The sequence below is a fragment of the Cynoglossus semilaevis genome, chromosome 14 (assembly GCF_000523025.1).
Source record: "Cynoglossus semilaevis isolate Cse_v1.0 chromosome 14, Cse_v1.0, whole genome shotgun sequence".
In the NCBI taxonomy this organism is placed as follows: Eukaryota; Metazoa; Chordata; class Actinopteri; order Pleuronectiformes; family Cynoglossidae; genus Cynoglossus; species Cynoglossus semilaevis.
Genome location: NC_024320.1, coordinates 24,723,945 through 24,744,820, shown reverse-complemented (window position 1 = coordinate 24,744,820; position 20,876 = coordinate 24,723,945). Strand labels below are relative to the sequence as shown.

Here is a 20,876-nt window from a genome sequence, read left to right as displayed (position 1 = left end):
AGTTGGGCAGATATCGTGAGCTCAATGATTTGCCAAATGCAATAAATAACAAGACATGTCACAGAGAACACTCTTACCTCACATCCTTTGATACAGTGGAGCAACTCAGGGTGTGGATACCACTTCATTGCCATTGTACACACTATACTCTGCAAAACAATACATCATAAACATATGGTTATTAAATGTTTCCTTCTGACCTGGTCAGATTGCATTTATGTCAACATGGAGCATGAATAAAAACAAAGTGTCAGTCAAGTTGGTGAATGTGAAAATGATCAAATAATATGTTGCAGAAATGCAAAAATAAAAAAAATGCAATTCGTTATTTCACCTTATTAAAATGGTTAGAAAGATACCCATTTGCATTAAGACTGAGGACAGAAACCACTGCTGAATGTGCATGGTCTTTGAACTTTAGCGCTTGCATTAGAAAAAGACTGGGGTTCGTCAGCTGCCAGGACTTGATGGCATCTGCCTACAAGTCTGATTCTGAAGTCACGGCCTCAGCAGGAGACAGCAGAGCCAAACAGCACTGGGTGTTCAAGTATTTCTGCAGAATGTTTGGAATCGTATCCTCTTCTCCTGGAGTGTTTTTGTAGTAATGTAACAGAAAACATTTGTGCTGAAGGAAGGTAAGCAGATCGGAGAGTAATAGACTTGTATGTTTGTGGAGCTATATATAGAGTATATATGTATATATATACTTTTAATATATTTTTTCTAGGCCCTACAATACACACTAATAATTTAGAAATCTATATAAATTTTCTTTTATTGCCATAAACTGAGGACATTTTAATTGTTGATTCTAAAGGAGGCTGAAGAATGTAGTGGTAACGGTTCTACAACTGAATCTCTGCACAGACAATGCTGACACATCTGTACTGTGTGCGTGTGTGTGCGTGTGATTGTGTGTGTGTGTGTGTGTTCAACAGTCTGACTGCACATCCTCGTGTGGCAGCAGATAAAGTAGATGTTTCAGTCTCAGAGGTGAAACTTTCTGCAACTACTGTACTTTTACAGTGTTCTGCTATGATGATGTCATCCAGAAACTCCTTCCCTTCCCCTCCCTCTCATTTTCTCACTCTTCCCCCCACTCACTGCAAGGCTGTAAATCATGATAATCCATGATTGTGGCCTGGCTTCACCCCTCACTACGTATGGGATCCTCACCCTCTGAAGCTTTCTCGGGGCGCTGATACCACATAAAAATAGATTCCCATCTCTGCGCCACTACAGACGAGGTCATGTCATATAGAAAATGACTAATTCCACAGCGGGCCCGACAGGGTAATTTTGCTGATAAAGGGGGAGGAGGGGTGCTGGGGTGCAGAACGGTTAGATATAGAGGGACACAAAAAAAGAATGGGAGAAGGTAGAAAAGCAGAAGTATATTCTAAGTGGGTCAGACTGAGAACCTAAATAAAACCAGTTTAAAGGTAATATATCAACATCATTTGTATAGGTGGACGACATTCACCTGAAACTCAACAAAGTAGAATTAGAAAACACATTTCAGGGCAGGTTTCTCCTCGGAACGGGACACAAAGAATTCCCATCTTTGATTGGAATATGGAGGTAAATAATGGCGTCTAATTCACCTGAACGCTCTCCAGATGTCACTGCGGCCGTTCCATTACAGCATTACTGCTCAGGCCTTTATTTTTACAGTGGAATAAATAAAAATGAACTATCGCGTATCTCAGTGAAATAGGTTTAAATATGGATAAAATGAAATTATATATCGGTTATGTATCGGTATTATATCGGTTCCTGGTTCCTGTCCTGTGTTCATTACGTCATTTCTGCACACAGGATGTGCACACAATCTGCAAAGTCTCCTGGCCCGGCGCATCATGTCTGAAACAGCACACTCACTTCTTCGACTCCTCCTGTGCCATAAATCCCAGCAGCATCGCCGCGCGTCTCGAATGACCACCGAGCAAAAATCATATCAATTACTCTAATCCATGAAAAACAGATCATTTCATGTCCGTGTGGCCAGAACCCTTCCACCCCCCCGCTCTCTGCCAGCATCAGCCACGGAAAAAGCTGCTGACTCAGTGTGACACTGAAACAAAAACAAAGGGAGTTGTAGGGAAGAATACAATGTGTTCTCTTCTTTGTCTACTTCAGTTTCAAAACCTGATGCAACTTGGCGAGATCCTCCGCTCACTGCAACTAAAAACGGGCACAGAGCTGATGAAAACACTTACAACAATCTGGGCGTCGGTCACATTTGTCAAGATAGTGTGGCGGGAATGAAGAGTCCAGCATACTACTTCAAGAAGAACCTCAACTAAGAGGCTCTACAAGCAAAAAATGACGAGGAGGTGTACTGCTCCTTTTAAATAACCAGCTCTGCTCTGTTTGTATCCTTCATGTGTCACTGAAAAGTCAATTGAGGCAAAATGGGTTTTGTCAATTTGGGCTGTGCCAATAAAACTGACTTGACCGGACATGACTTTTCGGCAGTTGCAGTATGACCCTATGTCAGTATGACCTGAATCAGTGGTGGATCACAGAGTTTTTCTGAGTAGGGGTCACAGTACTCATAGAGGGGCTAAATATTTGACAACAGTCATCTTGAATTTACTTCAGGGTTTATCCATCCATCTAACTAACTTTTGGTAAGGTGAAAGAACAGATGAGTGACAGGTAGGGGCATTTCAGGGGGGCAATCAGAGTTCAGTTGGGGCCAAAGCCCCTGTTTTTGTTGTTTTTCTTTTAGGTTATTTTGAAGGGAGAATTTTAAAATGTTGCCATGATGCTAACACAAACAGCACCGGGCCCGAAGAAGCAGCCTGGAAAAGTTGACCTGAACTTGTTGTATTGTTTGTCAGAGAAACCAGGATGTGGACGTTACATGTGAAATTCAATACCAGAGAGATGTGGATCACGGAACTTTGTGAAGTGCGTCTGTCAGAGCCGTGAGGCTGACACAAACACACGGATAAAAACCTACCTTGACTTTGTGCGGGTTCCGCCAGTGCTCTTTGAGAACATTTTCAACTGTCATGTTGCTAGGCAGGATCACCACGTCGCTGTTACTCTCCCTGCAGCTCAGCTCACACTCCTCACCTGTGTGAGTGTATGAACAAGGAGGAGTCACACACGGGGGAACAATGGGAATATGTGTAAACAACTGGTCAATGACCTTTCATTCAAACACAGCCCTGCCCTTTTCCACCGCTCACTTTCAAATCATGTATTATTAATGTGCGTACAGCGTTCAATTCGCCTGCAGAGAGTGGCTGTAAACATTACAAGGTGGGAGTGAGAGGAGTGATGCCAACAGTGAGCAACAACAGCACGCTCAACAAAAGGGGAGTTTACTGCCAACAATGCAATAACATCCGTAATAATAAAAGTAAATTGTCATTATATAACAGTAAATTTGTGCACACACACCTATGCCGTGTCCCCGCTTGCATAAGTACTGTAGGCTGTACTGGAGGTTTTGAGGTAAAGAACACTGGCCTTTGCTGTGTGGACACAGGCGGAATGACCCCGTCCAGTTGCCATCCTTTCTACAGCGGATTACATTGGACAATGCTCCCTGAAAATAACTAATCCACAAACAAACAGTTACACACACACACACACACACACACAGATACACATATTAATGCACAAACACTGGCAAATCAAGGACACAGAGATGGCATCCCGTTGCAGAGGGGGAAACATGATCCAATTTTTATTAGATATCTGACCCACAATGCCACAGAGGCAGCAGGGATTAAAAGGTGTATACATTTCAAACGTCTGTTGAAGCAGGACTCTTCTGGAAATCAATAGCAATCTAATTAGCATGGCGTCAAATTGAGTAGGGCTAAGGGAGACAGAGAGTGAAACGGGCACAGAGAGACAAGTGTTCTGACAGTGAGGGCCGCGTAAGGAGAATCAGATAGAACTTGTTCATTTCCACAGTTTTTAACCAAATTCAAAAGGGGGAAAAAAAAGAAGGGAGAGATTGTCTGATTTTTTTTAGCCAACACAAGAAAGAGGATAAATGTCTAAGTAAGGCAAGAAAAGAAAAGAAAAGAGAGGAAAGAGATGGACAGACCTGCTTGCATGGACCGTGCAGCAGCCTCACCGTATGGGCAGAGCCTCCTTTGGCGGGGAAATTACCAGCCGGTTCAGAGCAGTTGAGTCTGCAGACGCTGTCAAAGTGGAAGCCATCTGTACAGTGGTAAGAGCCATGGAAGACTGGAGGTGGGGGGTCACAAGTCACTGGTTCGCACGCCCCTTCAAGCCAGCTTCCATCCTCCGTGCACTGTCGCTTGAATGCACGTCTATATGGAAAAACATTTGGTTTATTCTCGGTACATTTGCATGAAGTATCAGGTAGGTCTGACAAATATTTAGGATTTTTCTTTCATCACCTCTTGGGTTTGTTGGTAACATGGTAGCCTGGCTTGCACTTGTATTTGCAGAAGGTTCCAACTTTGAGGCCCGTCTCATTGCAACGCTTGGTTTGCAGCACAGCATTAGGGACAGGAGGAGGGGCCGGGCAGCGAAGTTCACACAGGGCCTCAGGGAAAGACCACAGGCCGTCTTCAAGGCAGGTCAGACTGTTGTTGGTACCTGATATGGAATTAAAGTGATTTAATTAAAGATTCAATCAAAGAGTCAACCAACACATCGACCTAAACACACTCCAACGAGGACCCCAGAGGTCAAAGAAGTAACTTTCTAAGAGGTTCGTAAATTATCTGAGTATTTATTTATTTATGTGTCAACCTTTATTTAAGCAGGGAAATTGCTTTTATTATTGTAGGTACATATTAAAGGTGTTCAATGACCAGTATGTGTGTTGTGTTTTATTGGGTTAAAAAAAATTACACAAAGTACCGCTATCGCAAAAAAAAAAGCCAATCAGTATTGTATCGAAGCCTGTTTCTACACTGATGGAATCTGGGTTTCACTACAGAAGCCTGTATGCGCGCATCTCACCTACAAGTTGGGCCGGATCACGACACCGAAAGGTGCACCTCTTGCCGTAGGTTGTGCCCTCAGAGAAGTTGAAAACAGCAGGGTGAACATGGTACTTGTCGGGAAGACCACAGTCCACGGGCTCACAGGACACCTGCTTGTTCCACTTCCCATTGGCACAGGTTATAGTCACCATAGAGTCCGACTGGGGGGAGGGTGAAATATCAAGGTGTGTGCAGTAAGTAAACAACAAAAACATCAAAATGCTACAGCTACATTTGCTCCGGGTACAGTGTAGGAATGAGCTGAGCTTACTGTAAGTGAGTTAAGACCCACAGGCTACTGAGAAGCTCAAATAACTGGTGATAGCATTTGTAGGATCAATTCATGCCACTCAGGCATCTGATATCAACAACTACAAACTCAGAACAAATGCTGAGCACATTCTGAGAAACACACGGTGCAAGGAAATCTTCTACAGCTGGACTACGATTCACTGTGGTTTCCTCATTTACTTTCTTTTGTTTTTGTTTCTGAGATGTTGTGATACTGAGAAAAAGGAAGCGATTATTGAGGAGTTACATTTTTGAAATGTCACTACTGCGCTCTACAGATAAATAGAGCCAAGCAAAGATGGAGTATCGCTGTCTCTCAAAAATAAAATGAGGGCCTTTTTCAAAAATGGTAAGATATCAAACGCTGCGCTACCTCTGATTGACAGTGTTTGCCCTGCAGTGGCCTGTCCGCAGCAAAAACAAACGTTTGCTGTGTTTGTTCTTGTGTAAGACTGCTGTAAATATTCCAGTCTACAAAGTGCGTTCTGTGCAACGGAGGCCTTACATGTTTTTGGAAGGCAGGAGGAAACTGGAGAACCCAGAGGAAATCCACACATGGGGAGAACATGCAAAATCCACAAGCAGGGACTCAGGCCAGGAGGCCAGGAGTCAAACCCAACAATGCTAACCGCTGTGCTACGGCAGAGGAAAGAGGGCTAAAGTCTGCAGCAAAACAACGGACCTGATATCACAGATTATAATCCTGTACATTCCCATATAAGTAGAAGTGGTAATCCTAGATAAGGAAAAAACTATTTGTTTGTTTTGATCTTTATCACGATGTTACATGTGTAAATGTTGGGGAAAGCTTGTCCGATACGCAGGATCAGTTTTGGTCCTATATTGGTCAAAATTTTAGGATCAGACATTGAAAAAAACAACTGTAGGCGTTCACTGAGTTAACTCAGTCCAAATGCTCAACCAAGTTTGCCGTAAACAGGGGAAACTTTCTCCTCAGCGACCGCGGCATGCTGAGGTAGAAAAGAACGTTGCAGATTGATATCGGTAATAGCAGATACTCCAAGTTGCGGCCTCGACTTTGTGTGTTGATATTGGATATCCCTACTAGCCATCCCTAGTAAATGTAGCTCTAAAGCTACAGTGAGATAGACTTGCTATAAAAAAAAGAGTTACTACTATTATTATCTGGAATGAACAACATAGGATTTTTCCAAAATGGAACAATAACAACCTCTTTTTCCCCCCGACCAGACCTAAGGTCAACTTGGAATTATAAATAGTTCTGATTTTCCTGTAAATTACTTGGCTTGTGGCTCGGCGTTTGCAAAGATGAGACCCTAATGGGGAGCTACTCCATCATAACTTCAACTGTTTTCATCCTCGTCCATTAAATAGCATCATGTAATGCGAGGGGAATGCTGGAGTCCAACGTGTTGCCAAGCAGACTCACAACAAAGCTGCGAGAGCTCAATCATTCTGACTTTTCCTCCACAGAACAAAAAGGGAAACCTGTGTTTTTTAACCCTGAATTACAATCTACCCCTGATTTTGGGTGACTATAATTACACACGTCTTTTTAGAAAGTGGCCAAATTGTGAGGCCACACAAGCAGAACTCAGTTAGCACTACCTATCCCTGCGTCCTAAACTTTTCTCCTTTTCCCCCTGAACTCCTTCGTTTCATCTTTTTCTTATTATGAGATACTGCAAAACAGTATCAGGTTCTCTCAAAATAAACAAGCCATTCACATTTGGATATTTAACAAGACACATATGCATCACACGTGAGAGCCCTGCCGTTAACGAACAGACGTCTAGGTGGGTTCAAGATAGCCGACTGTTTACAGAGTCTGCATGGAAGAAATGTGGCAAAATGTAAAAATGTAAATTAAAAAATGTAATAATGTGTGAATAGAAATGTGTTTAATAAGTGAATAAAATGATGTCATATANATATATATATATATATATATATGTCAGATCAAAGTACTCTCAGAACCTCTAAGTGTTCCTTAGGGTTGGGGGCTTGATTTCCTTCCTTACCATGTTCACTGCAGTAACACTAAGAAATAATGACTTTTTACGGCCTGCTCCTAATGCAAAAGTGTTTGGAAACTGTTTTAAAGAAAAATGATTTGTTTTGCTTAGAAACCACTGGGTTTGATTTGCCAGGATTGTACACACTTTAAGTCTGGACAAGAATGTATTCGGAACATTAACATGCAGTGGGGTGTTACTGAGAATCAAACTGTACTCAGAAGCATGCTTCTAAGCAGATAAAATTCTGGGAGGGTTAGTTTTGTGTTAAATGATAACCACATTTGCCTGAAAAGAGTGGAATTCAAAACTACTTGGGTTACAATTAACCATGTGATTCCAACATGTGGAAGAATTTAAATGTGTGAACTCAAATTCAGGGAAATTCTCACCTGCTTTGTATTAGCAGACATGGACTTTTGGAATAGACTATACAGGTTGGTCTTCACTGAGCAGCACGCAACACATTTAATATTTGATCATCTAGTTAAGGAAAACAAATCAAACCTTTGATCAACAGTTTGTGTAGATGAGGTCTGTATTAACCTTTAAAAATGAACAAGAGTCATACCTCTGACTAGCTTTGCTCTCAGTCAAAAATGTATTAAATATTTGGGAGTAAAACTAACAAGTGTCAATTATAGATTTCAATACAAGAGAATTACTGATGAAATTTACCATTTTACTTTGACAAATCTTCACTAATTTTTATTAACCTTTTTAAGATGTGAAAAGCCACCCCCCCCCAAAAAAAATTTACAGTGCTAATTAGCCTAACTTAGCACAGTTAAATGATATTCTAATTGTTTTTAAGGGGAAATTGTAGGAAAATATTTCAATTTGGTCAATTGTGTTGTAAAATGGGACGTAATGTTAAGTTCTAATGACACTGTCGGTGAAGCTAAACGGCGCTAAACCACAGCTACAAGCTGACTGGTGAATATCTTGGATTTTCTTTTTGCTAACTTGCACTACCTACTGCGGTAAAAATGATCACAGGTCCATGACTGGAAAGCAACTCAAGACACCAATTGGAAAATAATGTTTGTCACTGGATGGCAAAGTCTTTACGAGCACTATATAGTTGCCGAATTATGCTTTTTTATTCTTTCTTTCTCCAGACAAACTGACAGAGGCTTCAAAAGTCTTCAACTTGGATTAGTAACTTTGATGTTTACACCAGTTTTTGCGTAAGATACCAGATGTTTTATTCCTTATCAAGATTTAAATGGGGTTTGTTTTTTAAGCTTAGGAGGACGTTGTACATTGCATAGTAAAAACACCCCATATTTGAACTCGGTGACTGCCGTACTACTCTGAAGGATTAGAAAAGTCAGCGCTGTCACTGGTACTACAGAGAAAGACAGGGGAAAGAAGATGCAGCACCGCAGACACGTAAGAGCAAGTACCAGAAGGTGATTAGTCCAGCAGATAATTCTCTGTGAAGGTGGAGTTCCCAGAATCACTTGGCATCTCTATAATGTAATTGCCTAATGAAAGGAGACAAAATTGCGCCACACACTGCAGTTCTTATCCTTGCAAAAGGTGTGAGTGTCTCTGTGAGCAGATCCAATAAAGACTCCAACACCGGGGAATAAACTGACGTGCTGCGAGATTATACTGCAAAATCACAATATTTTGGTTTAAATTTTTGCAAATAAATGTAATGATTTTGTCTAAACTGTGCAACGTTTTGCAGAAACCATAACTCTTTGGGAAATACGTAGGGCAAGTCCTATCAATGGACCGCTTCAACATTCACGCTATGTCGTTTAATTGACCCAATAACGAACTGAAGTATTCATTTATTTATTAGATGTCAAGTGGGTCGGACGAGTGCAATCGTTACATAATATAACATTTTTAATCATATTTAATGATATTTTTTATACATCCTGAACTATTATTTTTTATTTTCAAAATTCATCAAGTGGGCCGGATTGAACATCCTAGCGGGCCGGTTTTGGCCCCCGGCCCGTATGTTTGATACCCTTGGTCTAATCTTTTTCAGCCCAAAGTTGAAATGTCTACCCCAGCAGACATATAACATACTTTATACATATTGGACAGGTCAGCGATACCTCTCTGGGCCACATATATAGTCAAACGACCAACAAGACTCAGACAAATATAAAAATAACAGCATCCAATTAACTTCACCCTAAATTCTCCATCCATTCTCCATTGTGTTATTGATATAAAAAAACACGGCCATAAAACATCACATTTTAGCCTGTCTAACGTCGGCCAACACTTCGTACTGCTATAACATCTGATCGAACGAGTTATTGTTGAACCCAAAACCATATGTCAAATTTTGATGATCACTTTCATTACACAACATTAACAGTGATTCTCCCCATGTGTCCTGATTCGTCTATGCTGCTGGATTCTCCAGTTGGTCAACGCCAAAATAAATTCAACTTTTAAATTCAACTTTGTCTTTTTTTTTTTTTTTTACTGAAATTTTCCCAGAGAATTTTTTTTTTTTTCACTGAAATTTTCCCTGAGAATTTTTTTTTTTTTCTGTAAATTTTCCCCAGAAATTTTTTTTTTTTTCTGTAAATTTTCCCCAGAAATTTTTTTTTTTTTCTGTAAATTTTCCCCAGAAATTTTTTTTTTTTTCTGTAAATTTTCCCCAGAAATTTTTTTTTTTTTCACTGAAATTTTCCCAGAGAATTATTTTGTTCTTCATGGATAAAAGACTAGACTTGGCCTGACCCGCGGGCCAAAAAAGGCCGGCACTCCTGCTATGGTACTTACAAACATAAATCAGTCTTCACATCCAGTTTCGCACCACGGTCTCCTGTACCAGTAGCATGTCAGGTTGACTTGAGTGATTTAACTCCCTGAAGGATTTCACACGGCTGGACTGAACATGATTTGAGACGCTAAGGGTGAAAGATCTTGGGATTTGGAGTCGGACGCTGCGTCTGAATTTATACTGTGTGGAAGATTTGAATGATGCCCATGTCATTTCCATCATCCATCATCATTACACACAACTGTGCCAACACATCACTGATGGAAATAAAATCAACGCAGCCTTGATTTCTGCTGCTCGAAGCATTAGCAGAGTTAGTTCCAAATAGGTAGCAGAGATCGCAGAGCAACAGATCGTACAAAACCGAGGGTAAAATAACACGATGACCTGCGGTCTGGATATTTGAGGATATATTTTATTATTCAGGGGAAAACACTTTTTGGCGCAGCTGTGTACATTTTAACATATAAACTCCTCCCTGCGCCTCCTTCGCCTCCCTTTCTCCGTACTCTCCTGTTCCCCCGGCCTCTGTGAGGAACATAATCTCTCACTAAGTGAATTGACATTGATGAATAGGCCACTATTGCAATGTCAATCAAAATATAATGCAATTAGAAGTCTGGGCCGACTCAACTGAAAACAGTTCTGATAAAATTAGGAGGAGGACGTGATGTATAGTTATGCCTATAAATCTGCACTGATTGTTTGCTCAGACTTGGATGGTTTTTATTAAAATTAAAAGAATAAAATGTAATATTTGATGTTTTTGTTTTTTTTTCCACATTGACATTTTTTTTGTTTGTTTTCTCAGTTGTCTGTGTTGAGACGGCATCAGCAGCCAGCGTTCAAAGTCTGGGGCCAAACAGGATTTGGAAGCCACAACTTGAGGTGTCGCTAACCACACTGTGTATATATGTTTAGCAGACCTTGTGTACATATAGTATAATTAGGCCTGTTTCTATGACAATATACAGTACATGTGTAAGTATTTACATTTAGTGGAAGAAAGCGGCGCGGCTGAAGCATTTTGCGGTCGTAGAAATGCTCCAATTACACCGAGTTACAGATCCCAGCAACAAACATGGGAAGGATGGGAGGAAGAACACGTCAGGAGTCTGAGCAAACGCCAAACGCTCTTTTATTCTGTGAAATATTTCCTGTCATTTCCTCCCTCGTCTTAAATTTTTGCTTCATTACTCATATCCTCACACACAACTACGTCTGCACACACTGTTTAGTAAACCAATCAGCTGCGATATTAAAACCAAATTAACGACCAAAAGCATAGGTTTATACTGTATCTCAGCTCACAGTTAACGCAGTAAGACATGGGGAAGAGGGAACTTTTTTGGAGAAAAATTCGATTCAACCTCTCCGATCTCCAGGAAGTCTTATTGGATTGTCTTCTACTCCCTGTTCAATGTTCAATGACTGTTTTCCTGCAGTGATCATGCTATTTTTGTTTCTACATTTTTGTTGATTTTTCAATGTTATTGGAGGTCCCTTTTTTTTCCTTTTTTTGCATTTATTCGATGCTTTTCTGAGAAGAAAACAGTAGCAAATCTGCCCTATAACAGCGAATTCAATGTGCACAAAATGAGCCGAGAAGTAGGGAGAGAAGGGAAGAGAGAGGGAGGAAGGCAGGGAGGGAGAGGGAGAGGGGGAGGGAGGCGGAGAGGGAGAGTGGGAGCAGACACTATGCAATGATGTCATCGTCCCAGTGGAGTAGCGATACAAAGTGACTGTTTGAGGTGATGGTGCGGCATGCTCAGCAAGAGACTAAACACTATTATGTCTGTGTGTGTGTGTGTGTGGCAAGAGGAGGAGGAGAAGAAGAAGAAGGCTAGGGCTCCTCTCCTCACCTCTCCTCTCCTCTTTTCTCCTCTCCTTTCCTTTCACTTCCTCTCCTCTTCAATTTTCTCCTCTGCTCCTCTCATCTCCCCCTTTTCCCTCCCCCTTCCTCACCGCTCTTTTCCCCATCCTTTCCTCTCTTTCCCATTTTCTCTCCTGTCCTCCTTTATAATTTCTTTCCATCCATCTCCCCCCACCACCCCTTTTCTCCTTACCTCTCCTCTCCTTCCCCTTTTTCTCTCCTATCCTCCCCCCTTCCTCCGCTCTCCTCTGTAGTCTCCTTTGGTCCCCTCTCCTCCCCCTTCTCTCTCATGGTTTCCTCTCCTCGGTGCAGCATGTTTCTACCTGGATGTTCATGATGTCATCCTCCCAGGAGACTTGCCATGCCGAGCCTACTTGTTGCCGGTGACAGAATATGCTGAGACAGAGGCAGCAGCGCTGAGAGAGCACTATTCTCTCATGGCCGTGGTGTGTGCTCGAGTTTGCATCGCTGCGTGTGTGTTCATGTGTGCGTCTAGAATTCATCTTTCTGCACGCACCTTCACACCTGCCCCTGTCACGTGTGCCGGTGCAGTGCACTGCACTGCACTGATTGCATTCGTGCATCAACAGTATTTGCCCCCATCGGCTGCCTCCGTGGCAAAGTCTGTACCTGGCTCTTGATGATGTCATCATCCTGGTGGACTTGCAGGACGTATCCAGAGTTGCAGGATATGGTGCAGCGGTCCCCGTTGTAGAAATGGCGGCCGAGACTATTACACTTCAGCTCTGCATTGCGGATTATAGGTTCCTGGCAGTCGATGGCTTCACAAGAATAATGCACACAACTATGTGGGAGCGTGCACATGTGTGTACGGAGCAGGAGATGGGTCAGAAGAAAAAGGGAGAAAATAACACAATTAGAGTTACAACCTGAATAAATTAAGTGGAAGAGAGAACACTGCAGACACATCACATAGTGAAATCCTACGCACTACGTCACCAGCATCCATCCATCAATGACTGTTTAACATATCAATCAATAAACCACATGGAGAAGGCTGTGCACATGCCGGATGTGTGTGTGTGTGTGTGTGTGTGTGTGTGTGCATGCGTGTGTGTGTGTGCTGTAGAATAAAGAGCGACAGGATTTATTGTGCAGAGGAAACAAAAGCAGAGCTGGGCCATCACTCTGAGTCCGTCCACTGATACAGGAGGCTTTTGATGCTTTTGGAATGTTTGGATGCCCAAGGCGGCTTTTTTCAACAGTCAAAATTCACTACAGTATAAGGTTACCTTATGAAGCCGACTAAAAAAGAAGCGTGGGGAGGGGGGACGTATACGAAGTTACAGGTCCAGGAAACGGTGGTTAAAAAAGAAGTGACGTTTTGAATTTCTTCTAATTTGTCTTTCCTATTCTTTTCTCTCGACGTTGATTCTAATAAGTTTCTTTTTTTTTTAATCTCTCCGACTATGACAGAAACCTGCTGATAAACCAAAACAAACTAAACTCAAAATCAAATAAAATCTCTTTTTTAAATACATCTAACAGTGATGGACAGGATGCCATGAGCAGAGCTGGCAGCCTTCCTGTTATTTCACCTTAAAAAACAATTCTTCATGTTTGGGACTTTTTGAGGACAAGGCCTCGGAGCCTCCTATTTGGACAAATGGGCTTGCAACCAAATCTCTTTGTGGTTTTCTGCTTGTCACATTGGAATTTCTGACATAAATTACAGTTAACTACCTGGAAGTCTGTCCTCCTCCATGGCACGTTTAGGTACAGTTTAACACACGGTGTGTGTATATATATATATATATATATATATATATATATATATACACACACACACACACGTATATGGGGATGAATAAGACTTGCAGTAATACGTACGTGTGGTATCAACAAGAATAACAGAGAGGAGACTGATTCATGTTAAAAGCTCCCGTTAACAACTCAGGGAAAGTGGGATGTGGTGTTTCGAGGAGGAACAAGCATTACGGGAAATGTGCTGCTCAGCCCAAGAGAAGGAGAAGAGGGAAACCAGGAGTAGGAGGCACAGCAAGGGAAGAGTGGAGAAAGACGGAGATGCCAGCAGCGTGAGGGAAGGAAGATGATACCGGGCTAAAGAATGACGGGCATAAAGGATATGATTAAATGAGGGAATGAAGAGGAAGTGAAGAGGCAAACTGGGCAGACGTGATGAATAAAATCAAAGTGGAATTTGACAAAGAGCAGATCAGGATTTTTGGAGGTGATTTCAAAAAAGAGAGAGAAACGAGAGGAGATGAAAGATGGAATCAACCGGAATTCGGTCCAGATGTAAAGGCAGAGCAGGGAGAAAATAGAAAATGTTCGCAGTATCATAGTAAAATATTCTGCCGCTAATGTCTTCAAGTGTAAATTTCTGATCATAATTGGCCGGGAGGAGTTCCAATGACGATAGTTTTGAAAGCCTCCGAATATTACGTTAAAGTTGCCGAGTTATTAAGATGAACCAATTATAACAGTCGTCTCATTGGCTCACAGTCAAATGCAACAAACTGCATGACCCTCCATTATCCACACTTAGTCTACGTCGGTGTGTGTGTGTGTGTGTGTGTGTGAAAAATCTGACATCACATGGATTGTGCCTAAAAAGAGAGGCAGTGGAGACCGAACGTTGGGAGTTTATAGCTGGATAGGTGTTAACATCTCTTGGTGGCTTCGCCAGCAGTTGTTAAAGATGTCGTCAAAATCCTTCTAGGGCGTGTTGGGTCAATTTGTTCATTTTATAATCTGGCTCCAAGGCTGGGTGCGATTCCTTTTTTTATTCAGCTGGAAAAAAATAAAAATAAATCTACCACTTGTCACATTGAATTACTATTGAAAACACTGTTGCCGTCTGTGTCAGCAGGATTTTAGGGGCTTATTTTTAACAGTATGCATTTTGGTGCACACAATAGAAGGTAAGCGAGATTATCCTTGGAGGCAGTCTGGCTGCAGTGCTGGCAGTAAGAGGTCCAAGATGATTGTAAATTTTAATGTTTTAAAGTTCCGCTGTAATTTTGGGGCAGACATCTAACATTATGCAGCTCCTTGGCATCACTCATCAATGCAGGGCTCCCTCTCCCATGCTTAAATGTAGACACAGAACCGGAAATCTTTCAGCATCGTCTCTTCTGTTACACTTAAATTACGTCGCTGTTCCCGCATGTCGTCTGGTGGATGTACGTTTGATTTTAATCTTCACTTTTACCGTTTCTATCATTACAATCTTTCTCTCACCTCTGTCCTGTGGGGTTGTAGATCTCATTGCTCTGGCAGCCACTTATCGTGATGGGGTCAAACGACTGGAAGGAGCGCAGACCTACACCCGAGATGGCCACCCGGTGGGAGGTAAACATGACCAGGATCGCCTTGGTGTGGTAGAAGGCCACCGAAAGGTCGTGGTTGACGGGGACCACCAGAGGGTTGTTACGGCAGCTGAGACGCCACTCGCCTGTAGGATGGATGGAGAATTGAATAAATTGTGTTGATTGTTGTGACTCAGGAAGCTTGGCTAATTATACAGATGGTTCTGTAGCCTCTTAGCCAGGCATCATAGGATAGTTGACAACCTGAATCCAGAGAACTGAAAAGCAAAATATAAGTCAGTGCTCATTAACTGGTGGCTCGTGGGATGAATGCGGTTAGCCAAAACGTCATTAGACGAATAAATTGTTTGTTTTTTTACCCCTGATAGCCTTTATTATTTTTAAACAGGAGAACTATTTTTCCTTCTCTTTTTGGATGGTCCACCAACTAGTGTTTTTCTCATGGTTGTGGATTTCTGTACTGCAGAAAACATCAAGATCAACGACATTTAAAGATAATAAAAACCAACTGCCTTACCCAGACTGTGAATGCCTTCCTTGGTGTCCACCAGCTGAACAGTAATATTACACTGGGTCTGATCCATTAGGTATGTGCCATCAGCAGCCAGGTGTATGATTACTGCTGCTGCCACCATTGGGTGAGAAAAGTAGGCCTGAATGGAGCAGAACAACAAATAAAAAGTCAAAATCCTCAAAACTGTGTGAATTTATAATGAGAAGCCATTAAGATGTGACGTGAACAAGACTAATGAAATAACACAGTGACATGACCGGCTTCTCATGGCTTAAGAAGACATTATATTGTGTTAGAAAAGACTGAATATGACGGTCGCTCAGCAGCTCTTTGAATAAAGAAATTACAATTTGGAAAGAAACAATTAATGAAACCAAGAATTACATGATCATTGATCAAAGAAATCTTTATTTTTTCCCAACATGCACTATGAAAATTGCCAAAGACTTTGGGTAATCGAGACAGTTCAGGAACGATGAACTTTGCCAAAACCAGAACTAATCCAATAGATGGAGTCTTGACATCTGAAAATGTCTGTTTTGCTAATAAGATTCCAAATCAATGCTAAAACATTAAAATGATTACATTATTCCATTAAACAGAATTGTGGCCTACCTTCAGCCAGTAGCTGCGATATCCCAAGGCTGAACCATGGGAATCACGGCAGGGATACCAAGCGTACTGGGACACTCCGTCCGACAGGTCTAACACCTTGGACTGACACGTCTAGAGAAAATAAAATACAGATGATATAAAATTAAAATCAGGCACACTTATAATTATTCATCCTTAACTTGGATCGGACTATCCTGACCTTGCTAAATATTCCCAAATGTCGAGCTGAACTCAACTCCTACTGGTGTAAAGTCAGATTTGGACTCCAGTCTACTGTGTTCACCACTACTTAAGTCTGAAGCTCTCTCTGTTATTACAAAATTTAACATGCTGCATTAAAAGCTGCTAGAAAAAAAAAGAAAACAAGATTTAGAAAGGTTAACCAACCATTTCGACTTTAACACCAGTCTCCTCTTGCTTTCAACCACAATGTTTAACTCATTTTCCCTGCGCCAATTCTGGCGTGACCACAGCCTCAGACCACGGCGTTTGAAAGGTTGAAAGCAAAGCAAAATACCTTAACAAGCTATGACGACACCCTCCCAAGCCCTCACCCCCCGGTTTCTATTTTTCACGCTACCTGTCTGTCACTGAACCCTCAACCTGGCTGAGTGAAGAGATTTTAAGGAGGCACGTCTTGCCAAAAACACCATCTCGCTCATGCTGACATCACAGCGTTACCTGAACTTAGCCGGTGTTTTCACAGAGGACCACCTTGGGCCCGGCTGCAATTAAACAAACAGTAATCCAAGCTAAAACAAAAAGACTTAACTACGCCAAGGGTGTATCTTTTCATAACCCCTGTTAAAATAAGGAGGAGATTCGGCTCGTCAGTCATAGGTATCATTCATTTTGTGACTGCTTATTTCATCTTGATTTGTGGAGGAAATTGAACCCCAAGCATCAACACTGCATCCACGAACTGCTCCCAGGAATAGTGTCAGGCCTACAGACGAGTAAGAGTGATAGATGGTGAAAGATTACTGAGAGCAATAGATAAACACAGACAAAGGGGAGCGAGGGCAGATACACAAGGACACAGCCAGTTTCGCCCGTTGCCCTGAGCTAGTGAAATGAGACACCGGTAACGTGAGAGTTTTGCTGGAGAGGCTACTGTCAGATCCTGCCAACGTGGAAAACTGGCCACACCAGCTATCTGTCCATATATCTGTCCCCTGGATTTGTTGACATGACCTTTCTGCTGAGAACGAGCTGAGTCGGCACAAATCGAAAATGCAGGTGCAGAACACCTGAGATCGATTGCCTTCAGAATTTCCTCTGGCCCCACTCGACCTCTGCGGAGATACATTTTAATCATCATTTATGTCAGTACACATCGCCTTAGCGTAATAAAAACAAAGACCGTTAAACGAGGTAAATGTTTGATCTGAACAAATACAGGGTAGCTGTTAATAAATCATGATTAATCGAGATGTAGTTAGTCATGATTAATCGAGATTAATCAAGTTGTAATTAGTCGGGATTTTTGATAATAATTGTGATGTAATTAGTCAGGATTAATCAAGATTTAGAGAAAAATCTACTTTTCACCAATCACATTCCATGTAGTTTGTGGATTTTAGTCATTGCGTTGTGGCAGTAGCTTGTCGAAGACGTGACTAGTTGACTTTGAACCCTTTGGTGGATCTGTTGTCCTGGCTTGACTCACTCACTGTCCTGATCTCAGACTGACACATGATGGCGTTAAGGTGGAACTAGTTAGAGGTTCCTCGGAGAAACTAAAAAAAAAATTGTTTGTATTAATAACTGAATAATAATACATAGTGGGCGTTATTCTGGCCAAGCATTAATGTGTTAATGTCTGTATTCTGATTATTTTTGCATATTAATAAACATGAAGTCATTAATTGTGACAGCCCTAAAAAAAAAAAACACAATGAAAAAAAGTAAAAACAAAATTTTAAAAAAAAAAAACACAAAGAAAAAAAGTAAAAACAAAATTAAACTACAATTATGACATTATACTGCCATCCAACTAACGCTGACTTTCCTTCCACAACATTCTGCCTGGATGACTTAATTGGCCAATATGCTTTCAAGGGACTGCCGTTCTGCTAATGACTCCAAGTGGAGAGGAACTGTTTCCACTGCCGTCCCTTCTCTGGTGTGGCAGGTGACAAAACCATTTCCATGTGCAAACTGATGACTTATTCATGTAAACACAGGTGGCACCGTGTACACCTTCTTCCACACCCATCCTCCTCTCATCCTTTCCTCCCCCACAGCTGCGGGGGTGTTTTTCTAACAGCCTACTGTTTGAGGCTGACAAACGCTGCCAGAACCTCTGCCCCTCAAATGCAAACACCCCTCAAAAGCATCACACCATCAGGGGGTGGTTCACAGGTCTGCCTTGGCTCACAGCACTTCCTCCAACCTCCTGACAATGGGATGGCAACACAGTGATATTTATTCTGCTGGGTGAGAGAGAACTCTTGATTCCCTGTCCTTGGTGTGCTTGTTTAACCTACCCTGATGGTCTGTGGGCTTCAGTCCAAGTCCTTGCAAATTACATTGAATGCAGTTTCAACACTAATTGAATTGTCCAATGGTGAGCGGTGGTTCCAGGGTGGTGGCCCAGAATGGCAGCCGCCACCAAGAATAATATCTAACACTCTATTTGTGGGCTTGTAAAATATTTTAGCACATTAAAACACATGTTGAAAGGCAATTACATCTCCACAAAATTTCAATCACTGTCCTAAGTCAAAAACCTAACACACAGCTCACTTTAAATTAGAAATGCCCCCCCACCCGCCCACACGCCAGTTAAATTTTACAAGGACAGACTTGATTTCCTTGGGAAATTATAAGCTGCTGACATTTATAACTCTTGGGGGTTTTTTTTTTTTATGCAAAGACAAGTCAAGTAAATACATTAAAAATAAGTCTAAGGTCAAATTATTTCAGAATCCTGCTGACAGAAATCTTCAGATCTGACAGCTGCAAGCAAGGCCTTCATGTTGCATAGCATTTGTAATAATAAATTGAGCTTGTTGCAATAAAAATAATGAAAATGAAAAAATCATTCTGAGAGTACTCTGATTATACCCACTAAGTTTTTATAACAACAGCAGTGCCATGTAATAAATGGGTGAAAAAAGTGTTCTTATTTGAAGAAGAGCAAATAAAAGCCTGAGGCTGGGACACAGATAAAGTTTTGGAATGTTTTCTCTAATCGCAGGGCCGTTTGTAATATAATAACGAGAACTGGTTGTGGCTCACAACATGACAGAGCATTAATGTTTTCACTAGAAGTGAAAAATCTGTTAAATGTCTGTCACCATCAAGAGTTCAGAATTAGGTGAGAATATTTGGGGGAAACCTTGTTTCTACTGTACATTTAGGAAGAGCGCCACATTTTAACAGGCTGCTCAGACACTGCACATAAATCCCTGTCCCATGTGACCTGTGATCAGATGTTATTCAAGGAGTGAGGTAAGTGCATTCTCAACAGTGAGACCCGGAGGATGTTAAAAGGCATGAGCATTGATTAATGTGCTGAGAACAGAGGGACAGGAGCCAAGAAACATTTATAGCTCTCACTTTATCACAGGTTAAGTAACAAAACCTGATCATTTTACACAGCAGTGCAAGATCACAACATATGGCTACGATTGCACAGAATACAAAGGCGGTTGAAACCCCCGGTCGAGTGTGACTGCAGCAACAACAGCGATACCCTATATGATTGTTTGTTTGTTTTTTGCAAAAAAGAAATCCTGCATGTCACCGCCTTAACAAAAACCAGCAAGAGTGTGACTTTAGTGGGTCCTTCGTTAGCCTGTTTAAATATTTAATCTAGATTTAACATGAAAAATCTTTGAAGTTCCACAGTACCTAAAAAGGTCAGTTATTTAGCATTTATACCTGTAGACGTGGTCAAAGTGGACCTGCTAAAATTCAAAGTTTAGATTTTTTTTGATGGACTTCCAGATTTTACTTCTGCTCAATTATGATTGTGATTAATCACAATTATTTGATATTAATCTGATTCAAAATTTAAATCATTACATAGCCCTTACAAAAAAAATAGTTACAATAACTATGTTTATTTAGTAACGTAAAATGCCTGCTACTATTTTAAAACACTGAACAAAGACATAACAGAAAAGTATCAAATTCCAGGTTATGTCAAATTTTGAGAAGTTTTTTATTTACCATGGAACAAGTCTCGCCTTCCGCAGAAGAGAGTCTGTAGCACTGGAGATGAGTTCAACATCTTAACTGTCTCACACACACAAACACACAGATGCACAGACACTCACACACACACACATTCTTAATTTGTACCAGCTGGCTGGTCGGACTGGCAAAAAACAGCCAAGTCGCGGTCTGTAGACTCGTCTGTGTTTGTAAATCACCACTTCAGATAAAAGGAGAGCTCTGAGTGTTCCGAGCCAAGGGGAGAGCGAGGGAGATAAAGGTGAGGAGAAGGAGAGTGGAACTGTCAGACTCATTACTGTGGGAATATGTCTGTGCTCTAAGCATTCTGTAGGACCGTG

The 20,876-nt window shown here is 41.4% G+C and overlaps 1 protein-coding gene across 1 annotated transcript in view; it reads right to left on the bottom strand.

Moving 5' to 3' along the window:
- Positions 1-20,876, bottom strand: part of LOC103390249 (pappalysin-1) — a 74,526-nt gene that overhangs the window by 9,972 nt on the left and 43,678 nt on the right. Inside the window, exons 11-20 of the mRNA XM_017038299.2 lie at positions 16,354-16,464; positions 15,742-15,877; positions 15,136-15,349; positions 12,541-12,715; positions 4,963-5,146; positions 4,392-4,593; positions 4,073-4,301; positions 3,415-3,562; positions 2,969-3,084; positions 78-149 (exon numbers count right to left, since the gene is read on the bottom strand). Coding sequence (XP_016893788.1) covers positions 78-149; positions 2,969-3,084; positions 3,415-3,562; positions 4,073-4,301; positions 4,392-4,593; positions 4,963-5,146; positions 12,541-12,715; positions 15,136-15,349; positions 15,742-15,877; positions 16,354-16,464 — 1,587 coding nt within the window. The remainder of the gene's footprint in view (positions 1-77; positions 150-2,968; positions 3,085-3,414; positions 3,563-4,072; positions 4,302-4,391; positions 4,594-4,962; positions 5,147-12,540; positions 12,716-15,135; positions 15,350-15,741; positions 15,878-16,353; positions 16,465-20,876) is intronic.